Raw genomic sequence first — 23,172 nt, forward strand, 5'->3', positions numbered from 1 at the left:
ACCCTTCTTGTTGTTGCCCTATTTTACTGGTTGACAAAGCTCTGACAAATCCCTTTAACAGTGGTTTAGAGACCAACGACTTAGATGTTGTGGAGATTGGAAGCACAAGATCCTTCTCGAGAACTTGAATATCACTCCTTGATATTGGTGCTAGGGGTGATCATGGGTCGGGTCAGGTCGGGCTTTGCCTTAATAACAATGGGCTTAGGCTATGCTCGGGCCCGTGCCAAGATTTTGGGCCTAATTATTGTATTTTAGTTCCAAAATTAAACAATTGTATTTTTTTCACTTATTGTCATGGAGACTATAGTAACCCGTAAGAAACTTTAAACTTAATATCAAGATAAAAGCTTCTAACATAAAAGAAGCTAAACAAGTATACCTTGCAACTTATAAGTTTCAATTGGTCATTAGTATGCTAAAAATGATAATTTTAACAAACCAATTCTTCTATCAACAAAAAATCAACCTAGAACCTATAATATCTATAAAAAATTAGCCATCCATTGTCATGTAATATCCACAAAACAACTTTAAACATCTCTATAAGGGGCTCCATCTTCCATTCAATTGCGACAAATAAAAACTGAAATAAAAAAGATATTAGCAAACTAAGAAAAAATAGTTCAAATTAATGTAAATAAATAAGTAATAAAATATTGACAATGGTTTCAATTTTACCCAAAACTTGCAACCACTCTAAACTTCATATTTATCTTCATCAGTGAAGTCTTCATCACTAGAAGATTCGTCTTTTGGTGAGTGAGAGAGAGAGAGAGAGAGAGAGAGAGAGAGAGAGAGAGATTGGACGGGGGGATGGTTTTGTGAAATTGGTGAAAGAGAGAGCCAAGAAGATTAGGGTTTAGTAATTTATATATTTCATTAAATTCTAGATTAGAATTTGGTAAGATCTAAAACCGTAGGATTAAAATCTTTACTCTCCTAATCTCTATTAATCTCTATTTAATATATAAAACATCAATTATCAAATATTTTTAAATCAAATATTTATAAAGTAAGTGCTTATTTCTCAAACCACTTTTTCTAATGAAATTCGATGTCATGTAATGAGAAAAATCAAAATTTCAATAAAATGAGATTCCTAGAAACTCATTCTAATATTTTCCTAGAACATTAGAGAAAAAAGGGAAAAAAAAAAGAATTTCTTTTATGTACTAAATTAGAGAGAATAATATAAGCTAATAGGAAATAATAGATATCAAGATTACAAAATCGATTTTACTTACCCATTTGATGTTCATGGTTTTAGCATATTTATTTTTTATTTTTGGAAAAATCTCATTTCAATCCATTAGGTTTTATTTTGAAAATTTGAAGAGCAATGAAGGGAAAAATCAACTGTACAAAGACAATTTTGGGTTTAAAAACTTTGTCACATATGAACAGATTGTGATGGAACATTAACAAACACTAATGGCAGGGGAGGATTTAATCAATTGTTAAAAAAGTTAAGAGTACTCTAAAACAATTTCTAAACAATAGGGATATGGTAAGTCATTTTGTTAAAACATACTTTAGATTTGCCCTTTTAATAGGACATAACATCAAAGCCCTAAAGCAACAAAATTACTATCTCATAGGGGTGCAAATGATCTGATTTGATTTCAAATATGATCCTATTTTGTCGGATTCAGATACACTCCTATTGGATTTCGAATTGGAATCACCCTTGTTCTATCTAAAATTATGTGTATTATTTATTTATTTATAAACATGTTTATATTACTTTTTTATAAAATATAAAAATCATCCCTATAGTTTCACTTTAACAAAAATCTCCCCTCTATTTTTAAAAAGTCTAACAAATACCTCCCTTCCGTCAATGACCAAAACGGAAAACGTTAATATGCATATATTTTTACTAAAATAGCCCTATCTCAGCAACTTCATAATCCACTCGAATATCGTTGTACCTCACGAGGCACAGCGGCAGATGGTGGTGCACTCCCCGCTCCAACCTTCCCTCTTCTTTAATTTCCCTCTCATTCTCTCTCTCTCTCTCTCCACAAACACGGAATAGCAATATTCATCATTCCCCTCTCCCCCCGGCCATCCGAACTGTCAGTCGTCCAATGATGGTACTGGGATGGTGGACTAGCTGTTAGCGAGGGGAACACATCTAAGAATTCCTCACTAACAACTAGTCTTTGTTTCAACGAAAATGAGATGGATGATAATGTCAGACGTCCAACGATGGTACTGGGAATTTCGTTCAACAACGGGAACGGTACTCTGTTTTCTCGTTCATTACAAGAGGAAGCATGGATGTAATGAACGAGTTGGTTCAAGTTGAAAATGGAATGGGGAATTTACATGCATGGATTAGCTTTCGCAGGTGACGGGTAGATAGTAAAGAAGATCGGGCACTAGTTCGATCAATTCTCTATGAAAATGAAATGAGGAATTTACATGCATGGATTAGCTTTTGCAGGTGACGGGTAGATAGTACGGAAGATCGGACACTAGTTCGATCAATTCTCTAAGCTCAACAATGATCTCGACGAGAATAAACTCCGTTCCTGATGTCCAAGTGACTTGTCGTAGAGGCTGTACGCCTGTAGCAGTTATCAGCCCGCACTTACACTATCGAAGCGCAACCCATACTACAACAAAACTTCAAAGCTTAAATAAATTCATTTTTCGAGTTTCCATCGGTCGTCCTGGAGTGCGACTGCGTTGACCCGAGGGCTTGTGTTTACTTATCTGCTTATCCTTGTCGTAGACTGGCGAAGGAAAGCTCCGGGTTCATAACTTGATTTAATTTGGTCGTGCCATTTGGAGTTCCAATCACGCTTTATTAAGTTGTTTGAGTGTGATCCTACAAATATCCTATAGATTGGGTATTAGTCCAGCCGCTGGGTTCTGAAGAGTCTTTAGCTACTGTGCAACAGGAATTGGTGATGTGCAATAGTTCCCAAGCCAGAAGTAGATTAGTTTTGAAGAGTCAAGCAAGAAGAGGATTCACTGACAGAGCCACCATACATAGAGATATGAATGCCAAGAGATGGGTACAGAGTATTAGAATGAGTTTGACTGTATTAAAAGTGGGATATATACTTCATGATCCTATTCTATACTGATAGAATTATAGAGGGACATAATGAATATGATGTATGCCTCCAAACTTTCCATTGTTCATGCCATCTTTTGCAAGTATGAAAAGATAAATGGTAAGATGTTTCATGGTGCTTGATCAGAATGATTAAATGTTCATATCTGTGCATCTCATACAAGTAATCTTCGCATTTTGAAGTGTCAGTATTTACATTGATCTATATGAAATACAAACTGTTAGTCTATGTCCTAGAGATATTGTTTCTGAACAATGCCTTATGCATCATAAGTATCCATAGCTACATACTCCTACACTTCATCAAGCTTTTGCAGGGCTGGATGGATGTTGAATAATTGATTGCTTTGAAGGGTAACTTCATTATCTGCTCTTTAAGCACTATAATTCTCAATGATGCTTATTGTTGCATAATAGAACAAATGCAAAGGATTTACCTTGCAGCCTCCAGGTGTTGCCAGTACCCTCATCAATGAGGGTTTTAGTGTTTTAGAGTTTCTAGTTTGAATTACATAGTGGAATGGTTTCTAAAAGTAGAGTCAGTGCCAATCCTATGTGTTTCCTTGTTGGTTTGAAAAGGGATAATATGAAAATGTAGATTTCCTGGTTTTGGATGCCAGGATGGCCCATCCCGCACACTCTCAAATGAGTATATGCATGGATTGTTAATTTTATTTCAAATATGGACACAGATGCAGGAACCAAATTCTGATGCCAAGGAGATGATCCTTTAAGATGAATAAACAAGAACTTGTGGACATGTACAAACTATTAAGTTAGTTCATATTTTCTTGAATTTTATTAAGAAAAGGTCTAAAGATTAGCTTTGCTACTTAATAACATTTTATAGGAAAAATGACATTGATTGTGTACATTAGCTGTTCATTTATGACCACTGAGAAACGAGAAAAACAAAAATGTCACATAGAAGTGTCCTTTAAGAGTCCATTGGATTGTTGAAATCTAACAAATGTATGACACTTCATCCATTTGGATGAACAGGATTGTATGTGGAGTGATTAAGGATGGATTTTGATACTAGACCACATAATTGACTTATCACTATTCTTTTAAACTAGCTTTGTTCCGTAATCAAGTGACTTATAGCAGTCTTTCCGGAGCAAGGGCTTTTGGATGGCAAAAGATCCTGGGTGTTTAAATGATGGTGAGATGACTTATGATAATTCTTCCAGAATTGAACCAAAGCGTGTTCACCCATGGTTTGTAGATCTTACGGAACCGAATTGTTTCCCAACAAAAAGGAAGCAATAGATGCTTCAAATGATAAGGGTCAGTTTGGTTTGTAGCCGGAATTGGAATCGGAATGGTTCATTCTCATACTCTATTTGGTTTAAATAGGAATGAGAATGGGAATTAAAATCAGTAAGAATGGGATTTCATTCCTAACGGAGGGGCAGGGAATAGCCATTCCTTCAAATGGAGGAATGCCATTCCGGTAGGAATGGGAATGGGATTTCGGTTTGGCCCAACCAAATAGTTGGAATTGGAATAGCCCATTCTGGTTCCGATTCTAGACCCCTATTCCCGCGAACCAAATGGGGCCTAAGTCAATTTTGAGAATATCAAACATAAATATTTCTCCATGGGATAACACTTCAAGTTTCCAATCAGTGTCGAGCCAGTTTGGTGACCGGTTATTTGGATCTGAGCCAGCAAGGGCTATCAACTTTGGTGTAGCCAAGGTTCAAAGTATTGGCACATATCGGCCCGTATCGGCCAATACGTATCATTTCGGGACCCCTCCGATGCGCCCCTATAGTAGGTGTATTGGGGGTCTGACCGATTCGGAGGATGGAGGAGACCTAAACCAGCCCCTTGAACCGGTTTCAGAAAAAAAAAAATCTACAAAATATAGTATCGATTCGCCCGATACACCATACCGGCATATCGGGCGTATCAATATTTTGAACCTTAGGTGTAGCCCTGTAATGAACGAAATTCCCATAACAGGGTTGCCCACCCTAGAGGAAGCATGGCTGCCCACCGGTCCACCCATTACAGGAAGCTTCCTCCTATAATGAATGAGAAAACAGAGTACCGTTCCCGTTGCTAAACAAAATTCCTAATACCATCCACTCCCATTCTACCGTTGTGCGTCGTGAGGAAAAAGAAGAACAATATTATGGAGTTGTTGAGACAGGGCTATTTTAATAAAATAGATACATATTAATTCGTAAAAGGGTAAAATAAGTATTTTGAAAAAAAAAATTAATCATCTCTTTAACGTTTTTCGGTCTTGGTAAGGGGGGTATTTGTTGCATTTAAAAAAATAGAAGGGAAGTTTTTGTTAAAGTAAAACTATAAAAGAGGTTTTTGTATTTTACTCTTATGACAAAAATAGTTGAAGAAAATACTTGTATTTCTTCTTTATATAAACTGTTATAATTTTAAAACTTTTCAGAAATTGAATCGGATCAAGTAATATTTGGAATAATCAGTGCCGATCTCGTAGGGATGGTTTTGCCATTTTTAGGAAGTGAGGGAGAATTTACGTCTTGCTGTTCCTTTTCTGCGATGAACAATGGAAATGGCATTAAAAACCACTAATGAAGACTTTCTTGATGAAGCCCATCGTTCTTCTGACAGTCACCTTCACAAGCACTTCGCTCTTCATCTTGTACTGCCGGCCAATCCCATCTCCTCAAAGACCAGACCACATGGCTCGGAGCTTTATTCTCTGGCTCCATGGACTAGGCGACTCAGGTCCAGCGAACGAACCCATCAAAACCTTCTTCACTTCTCCTGAGTTTAGGAACGCCACCTGGTCTTTTCCCTCGGCTCCTTCTAATCCCGTCTCCTGCAATTGTAAGTTATTAATCTGATCGAATTTTCATAATGTTTTCTATGGCTTTCATTTTCTTTGTTTCATATTTTTAGCTCTTTCAATGGCGTTGTTCTTAAAGCTAAATTGTGCGGCGGTGGCGGCGGAGGGAGATTAAAGGCGAAAACCAAAAAGAAAGAAAATCCCGTCTTTGTAGCGGTTCTAAGTAGAATTCGATGAAACTTAGTTTGATCGTAGTTTGACATTTTGTGGACAAATACCAGTTATTCCCAAATTGTGATTTTAGCCCTCGAATTATGAGAGTGAAATGTTGCTGAAGAATTGATGAGGTGATAAATAATTAGCACCGGTGGCGCTAAACTGTCTCTTACGTAGTACATTGGAAATTTCTATAATACTGGTGTCACAACCAGTTGTGATGAATCCAGACAATTGAGTCTTTCTAATGTTGTATTTCACAAACAAAGAAGTACATTGGAAATATCTATAATACTGGTGTCACAACCAGAAGAAACAAATACTTGCTGCCTTCTTAGTAAATGCACGATAATCATCTCTAATTTCAAATTTCAACTAAGCCTTGTCATAACTATATGGGGTCTGCTACTTCAACCCATGTCTTTTTTTGGTCTGCTTCTCTAGGACGAATTTCTAGGTTCCCCTTCTCTAACACGATGTGGTCAAATTTTCTTCTCTTTGTAGATGGTGCTGTAATGCCTTCGTGGTTTGACATATTCGAGATACCGGTGGGTCATGTAAGTTATTATCCCTTTCTTTTTGACTTATTATGTTCTCTTTTAGAATTCTCTGGAGATATCTTCCGGTTAAATTTTTAAGTGATGATGGTCATTACTACCAGAGGTAGACTGGATATGGACCTAACGTTTGACCCTTTTGAGCCTGCGTTCTCATGCTTTTCAGCCTCCATTGCACCAAGCAATGACCTCTATCTTTAGAAACAAATAACGCTTAAAAAAGTTACAGTAAATTACCAATAAAATGAAGTTTTGAGTGAATTTTGTTCTGTCAGCTTAGAAAATTTGGGAAAACATGTGTAGAATGAAAAATGCATATTGCTTTTTGTTTACTGAACTGAAGTATGGATATGCGAAAGGATTTCGCTTATCCTTTTAACAGTTTTTAAGTCAGAGATACAAGAAGCAAAATAGAAAACAAACATAGCCCCTGACTTTCTAACATTCTCATGTCAGTAAATGAGCAATGTATGAAAATGTTCTTACTGATCTTCAGAAATCTGCTACAAGCAGAATTTCGAACTATAGTCCCATCCCATACATATGTGGTAGTATATGGCTTTGTCAATTGTTGATAGATGATATGATCTATATGGAACTAGGGATCTGTCATCTGATTTCTAGTTTACATTGGCACTTATGCAACAATGTAATTGGATTTTCTTCTAATCAGGAATCTCCTAAAGACGAAAGTGGTGTACTTAAAGCAGTGCAAAATGTGCATGCAATGATAGACAAGGAAATAGCTTCTGGCACAAACCCTGAGAATGTTTTCCTCTGTGGATTTAGTCAAGGAGGTATGAACTCCACCTCTCTCTTTCTCTCACTCTACTCAACCACATTGATTCCTAATCTCCTGTGAAAAAAAAGCCTGTCCATTTATAATAATTTTTCTAGCTGAATTAATGGATCATCTAATTTGAAATGATAACAAAATGCTAGGTCATTAGAACTGAAGGAATTCTGATAAGCATATATACCAGCGAATCACCTTATTTTCTTAATGTCAAAGCAAGAAAATTAAAGAGCCTATGGATCAGCAAAACTACAATAATTGTTTACCAAGGAAGAAATCATATTAAGACAAAATACACTTGGAAATAAAAAAAAAAAAAAACCTGTGTTTGCACGGGTCTTTTGTTGGTGAGAGAAAACTCCCACAGACACATATCCAAGGATAATATTGGTATATACTAATAATGTGCAAATTTGTAATAAGTTTGGCAGGTGCTTTGACATTAGCCAGTGTTTTGTTGTATCCAAAAACCCTGGGTGGAGGTGCAGTCTTTAGTGGATGGGTTCCTTTCAATTCTTCAATGATAGAGCGCATCTCAGCAGAAGCAAAGAAGGTATTCTTCTAATATACTAAACTAAAGGTGTCTGACTTGTCTAAAAAAAAGCTAAAGGTGTCTGATTCTCTGTTCTTAATAATCAGAATTTGTGTTTGATTTTTATGTTTTTATATTGTCATTATTTTGCACAGAAAGTCTGTTAACACCAATTTAGTGAATGGGCACTATACCAATGGCATGCGGTTCAATGGTACACCATAATTTTCAATAACCACAACTTCCTTTTGGCTTCACCTTTGTATATCTTTCATCTAAGCGTAGAACCAACATAACTAGATGTCCTAATTATCCGACTTATTTGCATGAGTGATTTTTTTTTTTTTTTGCCATGAGAAAATTTTATTACTAATGATCAAGAAATAAGTTGATTGCAAAGATGATTCAACATCATTCAAAACCTGTCTTCCAGATAATGCCACCATATTATTTCTTTACCATCTGGGGTGAAACATGCCCAGATGCCCTATCAATGACTCTATGGCTTAGTGTTTTCAAATAGTCACTATGGTGTCTAGGCATTCTATCAGGGCTAGGTGATTAACTGCTTAAGTGGGTACATATAGTAGCATATGACAAGGGTTTTCTGGTAATTAAACATGCTTAGGTGCTGTATATATTAACCAAAAAAAAACCTAATCAGCTTTTGTCGTTAGGTGCTTCAAGGACTAGTTAGCTCTATTGTTTGTATGTCTGGCACTCGTAATATTTAATGTCATGGTAAATGTTAAACTTGCTCGTGATCAATATCCTAAACGTAATCAAGGTAGTTATTGGTAATTGCACCACTGAGGTGGCAGACATCCTATTGCCATGGTTTCCCTGGTGCCAACAAGGTGCTCAACTTCCTAAAGTGAGGCGATCTATTCGTATCTGCATGTTTTTGTATCCGTGTGTGTGATGGAAGGTATTTTTAATAACTTAACAGTATTAATTCAAAGAAGAAAACAGTGGAATATCATAAGAAAGTAAAATAATAAATAACTTCAAGTCATTTAGCACAAGATTTTTTTTTGGTTATAAATTAAAAAGAATAGTATATAGTATATCCAGCGATGTATTTCAATGGAGCGGTAAATGAAACATTCTGATCACCTTACACATAACCCTTTACTTTGAATGAAGTTTTTTGCTTTGAAATCGAGTATGGAGAACCAGGTCCTTTCTGGAGTATTATCATGGATCATAAATATAAAAACATGAAAATAACCTATTATTTTGTAATACAAAAACTTGCCTGGCACTAACATCTTTCTGTCAATTAGGTACCTCACCTTCCTGTAGCACATGGTAAGCCTGTTGTGTGGGCCCTTTGGCCTTTGGTGGTGCTATTTAAATCCAAGTTATAGTGCAATTTATTCATTATTCCTAAGCAGGGGTGTCAATGGACCGGTTTTGGGTTGGACTCCGTCCAAATCAAAATCAATTTGGACGGATTGGACGAACCAATTAGACATATTGAATTTGGACAGACTGGACGGACCAATATGACATATTGGATTGGACCTGGTCCGTCCATAATGAATTTATATTGGATTGAGCCAATTTCTGGTCTATTGATAGAAGATAAGAACATAGGTTTTCATGGGCCAGGTTTGAGTTGAAACTAATCTAAATTAACAGGAATTTGAACAGATTGGACAGTCTCTGGACTGGTCCAAAATGGTCCAAAATATTCATTGGACTGGATTGGACCAGGTCCATTTGTAATGGACTCACATTGGACTGGATCGAATTGGATCAAATCCAGTCCAATTGACACCCCTATTCCTAAGGCTCAGTTTGGAAGGAGTACGAATACAAGTATGTAGAGTGCAAAACCTTCAAATTTGTATTATTTTGTATGTATTTGCACTGTACATATTTGTGTTTGTGTTCCTTCCAAACTGAGCCTAAATTCAAACAATGTGGGCATCCTAGGTAACCCAGGCTGGTACAAAACTTATGCTTGACATGGCATAGAATTTTTTTCTCCCAAGTGTGATATTCAATTCTTAATAGGAGATACAATATAGGAAATGCGAAAGAGCTAACTGTGAATAATGTATGTCTCTACCTTTGCTTCTCTCATATTTGATAGATCGCATAGTTCTTTTGTCTCCTTGTGTATTCACATGCCATTTTACTGGAGTTCTCCCAATTTGCAGTCACTTTGGTTTCATATTTGACGTTACTGCACAAGATAATGACCTGAGATTTAAACATGTATGCAGACCCCTATTCTGTGGTCCCATGGTATTGCTGACAGAACAGTGTTGTTTGAAGCCGGACAAGCTGGCCCACCATTCCTTGAACAAGCTGGCATAAAGTGTGAATTTAAGGTAGAGACATATGCATTACTTATGTTCGTCTGCTCTTGTCAAAGTTCGATTACTGATCCTACTGAAACTAATGGGTTTTGTAATTACAGGCTTATCCAGGTCTTGGCCATTCAATCAGCAACGAAGAGCTTCGATACCTAGAATCATGGATCAAGACTCGGCTGCCAAGCTCATCATGAATTGCCAATTTATGGGATTGCCACCCTGATTGTTGTTGGGTCCCCAGTGTTTTAGATATATAGGGTAAAGTGAAAACCCACATTACCACATTTCTGCATGTTGCTGCTGATAACTCTCTTCATTTTTATTTGACAACCAGTAAACTGATGGATTGTTGCTGGTGTTTCCTATTAAAGGTATTACCATCAGGTAGTGGTAGTCCAAAGGTCATTGCTCCTATCTTACATGTTTTATAGCTTGGACCTTGGATATTACTTTCGGGTTTTTTTTTGGGGGGGCATATAGGTCCTTAAATTAATGTTTTAACCGTATTGTCTAATGGACGGTTAGACTTGATCATCAGCTATTGCCTTTCGAAATCAGGTCTGCCAATTTGGAGAACAAGTTCATTCAGTACCATGGCCAAATAAACACCCGATGCTTGTTTTTCATATGTGCTGTTTACATGTACGAGAGAATTGTGAGAATTTCTCAAGATTCTTGGGATGCGTCAAATCAGGCATTTCTTAAGATTGATGGAATACGAACATAAGTCTAAGACTCTGTAGATGTTCAAAATACCGATATGCCGGCGAATCGATACAACTTTAGATGCTTTTTATTTTTTTATTTTTTCGGCAACTGGTTCAGAGGGCTGGTTTAAGGTTCCTCCACCCCCTGAACCGGTCAGACTCCCGATACATCCATTGTTGGAGTCCTGGAACGATATGTATCAGCTGATATGGGCCGATATGTATCGATACTTTGAACCTTAGATGAATGGCTTTGGTATCGTTCACCCAATATAAATTGTTACACATGATATTAAGAAAATGTTTCAAATTCCCATTGAATATTATTCTCCAAATTTTATGGAAGGCATTTATTTTCCTTTATTTTTAATTTTTTTTTATCCGCAACAAAATACAGTCTTTAAGTCTTGAGGCTTGAGTTGTTGCCTAATTTGATAGACTTGTCGTCAATACACCTGCAAGGGGGCAATGCACCTAAGAACACTTCGATCAATAAAAATGCCTGGTGTAGGAATTTACCAATCACAGATTTTTGTTGGTGATCTAAATGATTTTTTTTTACTCGTGTTTTCAAATCAAACTATAGTAATTGCTAAAGCGTTCAAGACATCACTTCAAAAGGTTGAGATTCAAACCGCTAAGCGTCTGTTTGGCATTGTTGCCGTTGATCCAGAAAATGGTCACATCAGTGCCACATCGGAAAAAATGGTGCTTCAGGAAATGGGTGTTTGTTTGAAACCGTTTTTCCATAAAAAAAACAGTGCTTCAAACTACACATTGGAAATTGGAAAAGTATGGCTTAAAGCAACGCCGAATTTGGTATTTCCTGGAGCTGCACTTCGTTTCTACCAACAGGGATGTAAAGTGGCAGTGATGTGGCACTGAATAATGGGTACCAGTGTTGAAAACATTTCCTAGAGCATTGGTACCAAACAGAAAATTACTGTTGCTCCAAGAAACGTCCTACCTGGCAGCAACAATTCCAAACAAAAAAAATACACAATTTTTTCAGAAACCGATGCTTTCAACCCACACATCAGCAGCACCATTTTTTGATATCTGCAGCATCGATGCCATACATATACTAAATTGGCCCATCTAACTCAGCTTGAACCGTCTTTGTGTTGAAAAGCAAAGGCAAGATGGTTTTGTTTAAAAAAAAAAACAACCCGTGTTTTTTCAACCATCAAAATTATGGTTTTTAAAACATAAACAAATATTTAAGTACAGAAATTATATGATTTATGAAGAGTAATATTTAGATGACCAGATGAAAACACGTTCTTTAAACCAAAAATTCAATAACACACTTTTTGGTTTCAATTTTGGAAACAGAAAACACATACAGCTGCAATTGTCTGCTTGATATTCAAGCAGTCTCATGGTTTTTTTCTTTCCCACAAAACATCCACACTGAAAACTACAAGCACAAGAGGCTCATTTTATCTTTGAAAAGCATTTTATTTGAGTGTTTCTCAAGTCTCAAGTTTCCTTGGATTACTAAAAATACGTTTTGCACTTTATTGTCTCAAATCAAGAACTCAAATATTTGGATAGAACTTGAAAGAAGGGAGAAAAGAAAACCAACTTTTACAGATTAGCTGGCATTTCAATTCACCTGAAAATGTGATCCACTCCAGTGTCGATATATAAAACCAAAATTACCATCACAAAGCGTAGATTATGATTGTGATAACAGTGATGCATGATCTGCTTCTCAGCACTGTTGTGTATGGCTTAGTATAGTGGATGCTGCAATCATACTTGGGCTGTAGTCAAGAGAACATGGTCTCAATTCCGGTGGGCACAATTTGCTTATATAATTTTGGGAAGGACTGAGGAGTCTGAACACCTTTTCAGCTGTGATTGCTTGTGCTTTCCGAAGCCCTTCATCATGAATTACTTTTCTGCAATGAGAAAGAGCACATGTTACAACTTCCAGAACATTATTACTTTAGAATAAGTTTAGACACCCATAAAATTTTCTCCTTTTTTTCTTTTCCTGGGGGGGTGTAGGTATGGAGGGATGAGAGAAGGACTTTCCTTTAGTGGCAAGCATTCCTATGGTTAAACCAGAAATCACATAAGCTCTTATTCAACTTATTAAGTTAAAACACCTTGTCTAGGAAAAATCTATGATGACGGAAAGACATGATACCAGAAAGGCTTTGACCAATCAAAACCCCTTGTGAATTTTGATGAGAACCCACCTGATTGGTTGTCACTGTTATGATGCTGGTTGATTGGTTACAAGTTTTCCGTTCCAGTATCATGTCTTTCTGGAATCATAATCGAACCCTTTTTTCTAACTAGCAGTTAACAAAATTAATAATATGATACGTTGCTTTAATTCCAATTGTATATGCTCATCCTCTTCTAAAGAGAGCCCTCTTTTTCCAAACAAACTTGTCAAATTGTAAATTGGTTGGGGGGGGGGGGGGGGGGGGGGGAGCAGTGAAAGGTCCATCTTCTTCTAAAGGATCTCTGAAAGCTGCCTTCTAAGGCTATATGGGGATACTCTAGGTAATGCCATGTCAGTATCACACCCCGTGGACTTGTATCTTCTTCTCAAGAAAAGGTTCAAATAACCTATATGCTCATCTTATTTTAATCAAAATATTAGGAAATATATGTGAACAATTCATTCAGAACCTGGAAAACAAACAGAAGAGAAAAAGGTCATAAGCAGGTTGAAAGAATCCTACATGAGGAATTCAACAAGATTCTTTGGCGTGCAAGCCTGAAAGAGAACTTCAGGAATAACAGCTGAATCCAAGAGAATGTTGGGGAGGGAAATGTACTGTATCCTTGCTTTGTAGCGAACAAACCATTCAGTTAGGAGATGAGCTCGATAAGTGACAACACATGGTAATCTTGCAAGTTGCAACTCCATGGCAGCAGTTCCAGAAGTAGTTAAAGCAACCCTGCTTGCCTGCAAAGAATTTGATTCACCATGGAAGAGTCACAACTTAGTTCAGAGGAGGAATGGCATCATCCTGGGCAAGTCCACCTAAGTTGGAAATGCAAAAATTTAGTAGGACCTATTTCAGAAGTAACCAATTTAGGCTAGGTTAATCCATCAAAAAAGTCTGGGTTGCATAACATACAGGAAAATTAAGACAGATATAAGTTGTGCATTTAAAATCATCCAATAGGGAGATGTCTCATACATGCTACCTGCTAATTGGCTAGAAAGGACCTTGAGAGGCACCTCATTTTCTCTGGAATTTGTAGAATTTATTTATTGTTTAGATTCCCTTTTTTAATTATATTTCTCGACAAAAATAACACATCGGGAGATAATTGTTCCTTACACTGAAGGCATCATATCTCAACTGTTGTGATTCTCCAGGAATCAATATTGTTGGCACAGACCATGTTTGAATGGCTCTACTGATATAGTTCTCCACATGGCAATTAGGTGCTACAGGAATGACTGTTGTCAACTCAGGAAAGGATCCCTTTAATAACTTAATAGTGTCTGAAAATATTGGAAGCATGCGAGTAACCTCTTGTAACCTGCTGCCAGGAAGCAAAGTGATGACTGTTGTTCCTGTAAAAGACAAACCTGTAAGGTATAAGGACAAGCTGACAAATAAAAAGTCAACTGGAAGGATAATGATTTGGATCCAAGACTATATGCATGAGATCTTCTATGTTTCCATAAAGATCAAATACTAAAATATTTATCTAAATTGAAGAGAGGTTAAAAATTCTTCTCCATGATTGAAAAAAAAATGAAATTGGAAAGTTATACACCATACCTCTGAAAGAGTACTGCGGGGTTAAGCAAAAGGTCCACATTACTACAACTCCAAATCCTCTACTTGTAGGGCTTGAGTAGTAACTTGCTTCATTGATTACAAAATTACTAAACTACAACTAGTTATATCCTTTAATGAATGTTGCAAAAGAATAAAAAAAAGCATCATCATCATCCAAGCCTTACCCCAACTACATGGGGTCAGCTACATGAATCCTGTTTCGCCATACTGTTCTATTTAACATGAAAAGACAAATCAGGATCCATGATCATGAGAGTTTAGCAAAAGTTTTAGTTCTGGATGCCAACCTGATACAACAGGCCTGGGACTTGGAGTGGTGGTGTAGGACAAGCTTACAATGGCAGAGTTAATTAAAATTTCTAGCATGTCTGTTCGATAAGAGCAACTATTCCACATATGGGTACAGGACCCAGATTCAACGGATGCTAAAAAATTCGACACAGCTTAAGAAAATTCTGCACTTTCCAATTCAGCTTCAATAATTGTCAAAACCTCTCCAACAACAGAGTATCTATTCTTAGAAAAATTAGAAAGGAAACAGTTTATTGAAACAGAAAGGATTTAAGAGCTTTGGTTGCTAAAATTACCCGAAGATATTCTATGTTCATTTCGGAATCCTTCACCATCACCCTGCACCTTCCATTCATTTAGACAGCAATCTTTTCCCTGAAATTAAGTTAATTACTTTTATTGACTAGAACCTGGATGAATTGCATTTGACAATCAAACTGAAAATCAACAGCAAGCAGTTTATTGAATATATATATATATATATATATATATAAGCAATCATAATGAGGCACTAAAGCACAGAAGTAATAATTGCATCCACCTAATTTATTTGAGGAGGATTTTTTTCTTTTTTTTCTTTTTTCCATTTTTTAGAGATATTACTTAAAATCTCAGAAAATCTAAAAAGGTATCCCTTGGGTTCACTTGTTTCAATGTTGAGGGAGTTGAAAATTTTTCATAATAAAATCTCATATATTGATCAGCATATTTTCAACTCTTTTACAGCCAAAAAAAAAAACTTTGTTTTCTGTGCTTTTACTTCAAATTCAAAGTATTAAAAAAGGAAAGCCTTAGCAGAAAAGAAATTAAATAAGGACTCTTTAAATCACAGAACAGGAGATTTCCTATCAGCTGTTTAACATATCACAGAATAGGAATGGTGGTTGATAACTATGAATCTTTTAATGGTAGATCAAAGTGGTAGCCACTGTTTATTTAGACACCCAAATGACTTGATGTTGGCTCCAGTGTTTGAACTGTTGCAGAAACTGAGCAAGGTGGTGATTAACACATCATAGATTGATAGAAGGTTGTGGATTTAGGAGAAGTCTGGTAATTCAGCAAAATCTCTTTACAAATACAAACATGTTACAGTTTCTAACATTGTTCCATTCTCAGCTTCAAAAATTTGGATCTCAGCTATTCCCTTTAAGGTGTCTCTTCTTGTGTGGATGGCTATTCTTAATAGATGCCAGACTAAGGATAACTTGTACAGGGGAGTGAGGTTGAAAAGTGATACTTGTGTATTGTGTAATGAATGTACAGAAACTGTTAACTATGTTTTCATTGTATAATATAGGAGAATCTTTGGGTGTGGGTGAGAAGCATTTATGGGGTGGATGGTTGTGTCCTTACTCCTAAAAACAGTGGAAGCATTTTTCAATTGCTGGAAGTTGCAGGGATTGAGTAAAGAATGGGCTATGGTATGGAAGATAGCTCCTCTTGCTGTGTTTTGGACTATATGGTCAGAAAGAAGTCCAAGGATTTTCTATAACAATAGAGAGTTGGAGGGCATGTTGATCACTATACTTCAGGCAAGGCTACTCTCATGGGTTGGCCTGATCAGCCTATTCAGGGAGAACCATGACTCTTATTTTGATAGAAAAGTCATTGTGTATAAACAACGGATACAAGGCTTGAATATTCCCAGTGTATGGAACCTTGGTGTGCATGGGGCTTATGTAATTACTTCCTTTTTTTGTTTAATTCAAATATATACTTAATCTTCAAAAAGAAGGATTGTTTACATCTGCACCCTTCTTTTATGTCCCTATTTGAGATTTTATCTTCATGATCATCCAGCTCTATTTATTGTTAATTACTTAATTCAGTAAATATAATCTTCTTTTTTTCTGAGGAATCCATCACCTCTAAATCCAAAACTAAAAACACTTTGACTAGATTGTCAAATAGCTAGTTAATCTTTTAACTGCTAGTTTATGCATTTCTTGAAATAATAAATCCATACCAGATTCAAGTCTAAAGCATCTTCCAGTATGGGATGGCCCACAAAGGTTGCATTGAGTCCATTTGATCTGCAAACTTCTTCCTCAAATGGAAGAATGCACAATAAATGATCCACAAACTCACATAGACCTCTGAGCCTTGATTCACCACCCTTCCATGCCCAAAACGACGGTGCCACGTAATGGAAGTGGACAGGACCAACTAATCCTTGATGCCTATATCTAGCTACAAGAAGCATTTACTTATTTTCTACTCTATTTTTAACTGAATATAAGCATTGCTACAAAGTTTCGGAAAGTATGAACATGTTACCTCTTAATTGCCTTAGGAAGCGGAAAGAGAATCCTTTGGAGTCAACTGTTACTACTATATGGGGTTGAAATATAAAAGCCGCTTCTGTTGCTTCCTTTAACTTCACCTGTCACTTCCAAGTTCCAGCACAAGAAAGCATACTGCCTAAGCTAAATAATTACCATGGATGCCTAATTTAATAACAAAACAGGTGCTATATTGATGTGCAAAAGCCAAAAGGACAACAATGCACAACTTACCCTAATTTTGTTCAAGTGTGGCACCAGTTCCCAGATGCCCATTATTGCAATATCCTCCATGGGAAACATGGATTTTAATCCTTCCTTGGTCATCAGAGTTCTGTTTGTACAGATTAAATAAATAGATTCAATCCATGGGAAACATAGATTTTTTTGAAAAAAGGGTAAAGTATGATTGTATTAATATAAGGTCATGTGTACAATGAGAAGCTGTACAAAATAAGGAACTCAAAAAAAGGCCATTCTCGAAAAAGTATAATCAGAAATACTATCTCTAAAAACAGTATGTATAGACATCCAACTTCTCAAAACCTCTATTGCTGAGTTAATGACCTCGGCTTCAGTAGTAGATTTTTTCTCAAAATTCCTATTGTTCCTTTCTGACCACACAGCCCACAGAACTGTCGGAGGGATGGAAGTCCAGCATAACTTTCCTTTCTTAGACAGCCCCTGGATATGCCACTCGTCTAGCAGAGCTCTAACTGAGGCTGGCATGCACCAGCTTAGATTCAGGGAATTGAATAAGTGTGACCAAACTGCAGAACTAAACTTGCAATGAAGGAAGAGATTCCCGGATGGTTCTACTTGCATATTGCAGAAACATAGATTTATGTTTACAAGATTAAATAAATGGAAGATACATTCTCAAAGGCTAAGAGTTAATAAAAAAAGCGATATCTACTGAATTCAGAAGCATGGACGTAATAAACAAAGAATTACATCAAATGCCCCTACCAAGTATAATAAGGGCAGTTAGTTGGAAGTGAAAATTCTCTATCGGTTAGCAAAGAGCTTATTGAATATATGATCTATTTTGTTGGTAGGTACATGAGGTCAAATTAGCAATCCTCCCAAAGATACAAGTATCTCAAAGTATAAGAAGAGATTGCATCGATGGGTACCTAAACAGAAAATTAGAGAACCCACATTGTTTTGGTCAACTGTGTATGAAGATAAATCAGTGAGCAAGTCCAAGAAAAGCATGAATTATCAATTTGTGAATTGAGTCTGTGCACTTGGAACCAAATTTGTGAATGGCCTTTCTATGTACTTGTAATATATGGAACCATTAAAAGCCGCATACTTCGAAAACGATAGCAAAAACAAAAGAAAAATTATAAATCCTTCGACAAACTCCAGACATTGGAACAACTGAGCAATAAAATATTCTGAAAATAAAAGCATGGGAACTGTGGAAAAGGCAACTACGAAAGAAAGGGTAAAGGATACCTACTTCACAATTTCGTGTTTATCAGTTTAACAATGAAATTAAACCATAAAATGCACAGTTAATTGATACCTACTTCACAATTTCGTGTTTATCAGTTTAACAATGAAATAAGCCCAAGATGTGTTGAACCCAGATGAACGAAGTTAGTGAAACATTGGTTAAGATCGGAGCACGAGAAGGCTAGCTTACCCTCCGACACCTGCGAAACGGATTGGGAATGGACAGAGTTTCTTAAGAGACGCCATGAGACGAGAAGCTATGACATCTCCTGAAACTTCTCCAGAGACCATGAAGATCCTTAACTCTCCGTCTTTAGCAGCCATTTCCACTGCAGCTTTGCTACAAAGAGATAGTGATCCTCCCAGAAACCTCGCAAACTTCTTACACAACTTATTCTTCACTTGCCCAATCGTTCTGATCAACATTTTCAAATCGAGTTTGTGTCACTCAGAGATGAATGTGAAGCGGTTTAACTTCCTCTGCTACGGCGCTCGAGGCAAAAATACTGAAGCAGGATTCTTTTAGCTGAATATTGAAGAATCTTCTGCTGTAGTAGAAAGTAAGATGATGACGCTCTATTTCTCTGAACCACATGGATTATACGACTGTTGATTTAGAAAAGGGAACCATGGGCCATGAGGGCAAATTTCATATACGCTCCAGATTTGTGTAAAATATTCATCCAAATTAGATGGATTAAAAAAATCACTTAAATTATCCCTAAGTTTTCTTAAAAAATAAAAAAATATATTTTATTTTACCTTTCATTATTCTTAAAATTTAAAATTTAAAAATGGTAAAATCTGCAGAAAATGCTATCTCTATAACTTGTGAGATTAGACAGTTACATAGCAAATAAATTAAGACTTTTCCTTGCATTTTTTTTTCTATTTTCCTTGCATTTCTTTTCTCTTTCTCTTGGTTTATTGCATGGTTTTCAAAACTGCACCGAACCAAACTAGATGGTCAGACCGGAAAAATAAGGAACCGTCCAGGTGACCGGTTCCGTTTTTCCCCAAAATTGGATTTTTGTCAAAAAAATGTTGATTTGGTCAGTAAACCGTTAACCCGGGTGGTTGAACCGCTCGAACCTTCTACTCGGTATCTGGACCTTGACCAGTTCGTTGTCTAGGTCGGTTTTAAAAACCTTGGTTTATTGGGTTAGCCGTTGAGGTTTTAAAACCATCTTTGACCTAGATGGTTAGATTGTTATGCCCGAAAACCAACCAAGGTATTAGTTCGGTTTTAGTACTAAACTGTCATTTTATCAAAAATTGTTGAATTAGTCAACAAATCGTTGAACAGTCTGACCATTTAAATGTTTGACCCAAACATCGTCGTCACCATCACCGCTACAAGTCACTATCATCATCACTCTCATTCCCTTCTTCTTCTTCTTCTTCTTCTCAGCCAACAAAGCCCTCTTTTCACTCTCTTTTCCAAGTTTATTCTTCTCAGCCAACAAAGCCCTCTTTTCACTCTCTTTCTCAACCCCCTTTCATTCTCAACCCCCTTCTCATAATATTTATATCCATTTTAACCTAATATTTCAATCCAATGGTAAGATGAGATATACATGACTTTAAGTTTTAAATTGTTAAAATGTTTGAACAATTTGACTCAAATAGTCAAACAACTAGCCTGAAAACCAGTGGCCAAAGCGGTTCCATTTCTGATTCGATTTTTAAAAACCTTGGTATTGGGTATTTTGTTAAAAGATCCATTGGCATCAAATCCAATTTCAGAGTAGAGGTATGAAAATCAATAGGAATGGCAACGGGGCAGGTTTGGGGCGGGGCACCCCCTCCTTGCCCTGGTGGCGAGGCGGGTTCGGGGCGGGGCATCCATTCCCTATTAGGGACAGAGAATCCCCGAAATTTCCCCGCTACAAGGCAATTACTTAAAAATTATCTATTTTATGGACAATTTATACATAGGATATAGGAATTTGGGGGTATTTTAGAATTGAATTATAATACTTTAGGGATAATTCAAAAATAAAATTAAGGGATCCTAAGATTTTAAAAATTTAGGGAAAAGTTAGAGATATTTTAAGTATCAATATTAAACCCAGATATATTTTACTAGTTTACCTTCAGGTTCGGGGGCGGGTTCAAGGAATTATATACAAAACTCGACCCACCTCATACCCGGTTCGGAGAAAAATTATTTTTCCCATCCCCGCCCCATCCTTGTTTAGGATCGGGGAAAACCCGCCCCATTCGGGGTGGGTGGGGTGGGACCCCGTTTTATGGGGGAAATTGCCATCTCTAGAAATCAATGAAAAGAGAAATGTGAGAGACAATAAAGAGAGAAGAAGGGTTGGGGATGAATTCAACCAAATATAAAAACATATAGTTGGGAGAAGTTCTAAATGAATTTAACCAAACATGTATAGCTCGTTGAAACATTGTCAATAAGGTTGCAAATGGATCGGGTTGGATTTGGTAAATGGTATATCTAACCAATAAGAAATTCGATTAATCCGAATCCGAATTTGAATATTTCATTGGATATTAGATTCAAATCTGATTCGATTAGAATTTTAATAAAAAAATTTGATGATATAATATAATTAATATTATATTATTTATATAATATAATACTATATAATAAATAATTATATAAAGAATATATAGAATATATATATATTATATAAATAAATATATAACATATAATTTTTCATAACTAACGGATCGAATCGGGGTTTATCCGAATTTGATCTGTTAACTAAACGAATCAACTTTCCAGTTCCACTTCAATTTGTTAGGATCAAGGGAGGTATCTAAATCCAACTCTTACTATATTGGATTTGGATTCAAATTTGATGGTGCATAGTTTGATGCTCCCTACTGGCAAACAACTCAAACACTGAATTGAGTGGGTTGCCTAGTCAAGCTGCAAGAGAAGAATTATTAGGGTGTCCAGGTTGCTATACCCGGGGTGGGCACTCTGATGCTTAAGTTAGCAAACCGGGTTGCTATACTGTGACCTCCATGAAGTGCATCCAAGATCTCCGACATGTCTGATTCGGAGGTGGTTTCACACCAAGTGATGGACTCCACATAAGCGGGGGGTGCTTATCCAGTCGCACCCAAAGAAGGTGGGGCAATAGTTAGCTCCATCAACATGGCGTCGTGACCCGGGGAAGTAGGAGGCGTCAACTCGCTTGAGGAGGAGGTCACCCGTTGCGTCATCCAGGCCGCTAACTAGATCCTTACTAGGTTGGTAGAGGCAAGTCGCCTATTACACCGACTTGTTATCGTTCGATCTATATGTAGTTCACCTTGTCGAGATGGGGACGAGGGGTCCACAACAGATGCAAGGTGTCTACCATGCCCTCAGAGTCCACTTACATAGAGTTGAGTTGTCGTGGAGCTATGTGTTGTGATGTCCCTATAGGGACAAATTACCCCACATCAATTGCCCCCCACTCCTAAGCCAAGGTCAACTCGGCCAAGGCTCCACCGCAAGTCTTTGGTTCGGAGTGATGGGTCTGGTTGGTTCTCTACAAGCTTAGTTTGGCTCACCCATCTGGTCTAGAGAGTGAGTTGTTGCATGCATTAAGCTCAATTTTTGAATTGGGCGTGCGAGTTCAAATTTTGAATTCCGCCGCCAAGTGTCGAGGTGGCTTAATTGGGTAGGTAAAGTCAAAATTCAAATATGTCGCTAAGTGTTGAAAGCGCACGTTGCCTTTTTGGGCTGTCGGATGAAGTGCATCTCCGTCGTCAATTCTCACGCTCTTCCGCTATAAATAGGGGGCCCTATCGGGTCCCCACTGCACTATTTGGGAGTTTTCTGGACTGTTGCTGAACAAGTGTTCGAGCAACTAGCACACGAGGTTGGTTTTCTTTCTTAGTTCGGTAAGTCCTCATTCCTGAGTTATGTCTAGTGGGTTGGAGAGCGAGTATCCCCGAGCAACTCGAGGTGAGGTGAGGACCTCGACTCAAGAGCGATGAGGATCCCATAAAGGGGCCTCGACCTCTCAACAACCTAGGATTAGGTCAGAGTTTGGATGTATTGAACTCAGTGGTGAGGAGGTAATTGCTTTGGCGACGACCTTCCAAGTACCCCAATCTTATGGCTTCATCTTGCCCGGGGAAGACCAACTCCCTTAGAATCATGGTAGAACTGAAGTCAGTGTCTTCGAAGAGGCTTTTATTATCAGACTTCGCTTCCCACTCCATCCTTTCATCTGCGAGGTCCTTTAACATTATGACATCTCTCTAGGACAGCTTCACCAGAACTTGATTAGGACCATAGTGGGGGTGATCTCTATCTGCTTCCACCTTGGTTTCAAGCACAACATAGATATTTTTTATGGGTTCTATCAAA

The 23,172-nt window shown here is 37.2% G+C and overlaps 2 protein-coding genes across 3 annotated transcripts; one reads left to right on the forward strand and one right to left on the reverse strand.

Moving 5' to 3' along the window:
• Nucleotides 1-5,481: 5,481 nt before the first annotated feature.
• Nucleotides 5,482-10,930, forward strand: LOC148875207 (putative carboxylesterase SOBER1-like). The gene is made up of 6 exons (XM_088964286.1): nt 5,482-5,917; nt 6,597-6,649; nt 7,323-7,446; nt 7,877-7,998; nt 10,212-10,319; nt 10,409-10,930. Exons 1-6 carry the CDS (start codon nt 5,659-5,661, stop codon nt 10,496-10,498), a joined length of 756 nt encoding a protein of 251 aa, XP_088820412.1. The 5' UTR covers nt 5,482-5,658; the 3' UTR covers nt 10,499-10,930.
• A 1,521-nt stretch (nt 10,931-12,451) lies between these two features.
• Nucleotides 12,452-19,544, reverse strand: LPXB (lipid-A-disaccharide synthase B). 2 transcript variants are annotated; one of them, XM_088965752.1, is made up of 8 exons: nt 19,027-19,544; nt 17,607-17,706; nt 17,368-17,473; nt 17,057-17,280; nt 15,384-15,462; nt 14,326-14,564; nt 13,717-13,943; nt 12,452-12,918 (listed from the first exon to the last, which is right to left on the reverse strand). In XM_088965752.1, the coding sequence occupies exons 1-8, from the start codon at nt 19,260-19,262 to the stop codon at nt 12,729-12,731; spliced, it is 1,401 nt and encodes a 466-aa protein (XP_088821878.1). In that variant the 5' UTR covers nt 19,263-19,544; the 3' UTR covers nt 12,452-12,728. The 2 variants fall into 2 exon arrangements, with proteins under 2 accessions (XP_088821878.1, XP_088821877.1); XM_088965751.1 differs by having other exon boundaries at nt 14,326-14,579; nt 19,027-19,526.
• Between the last annotated feature and the right edge of the window lie 3,628 nt (nt 19,545-23,172).

The sequence above is a fragment of the Nelumbo lutea genome, chromosome 1 (genome assembly GCF_056320005.1).
Source record: "Nelumbo lutea isolate HS-2025 chromosome 1, American lotus-T2T, whole genome shotgun sequence".
Lineage (NCBI taxonomy): Eukaryota > Viridiplantae > Streptophyta > Magnoliopsida > Proteales > Nelumbonaceae > Nelumbo > Nelumbo lutea.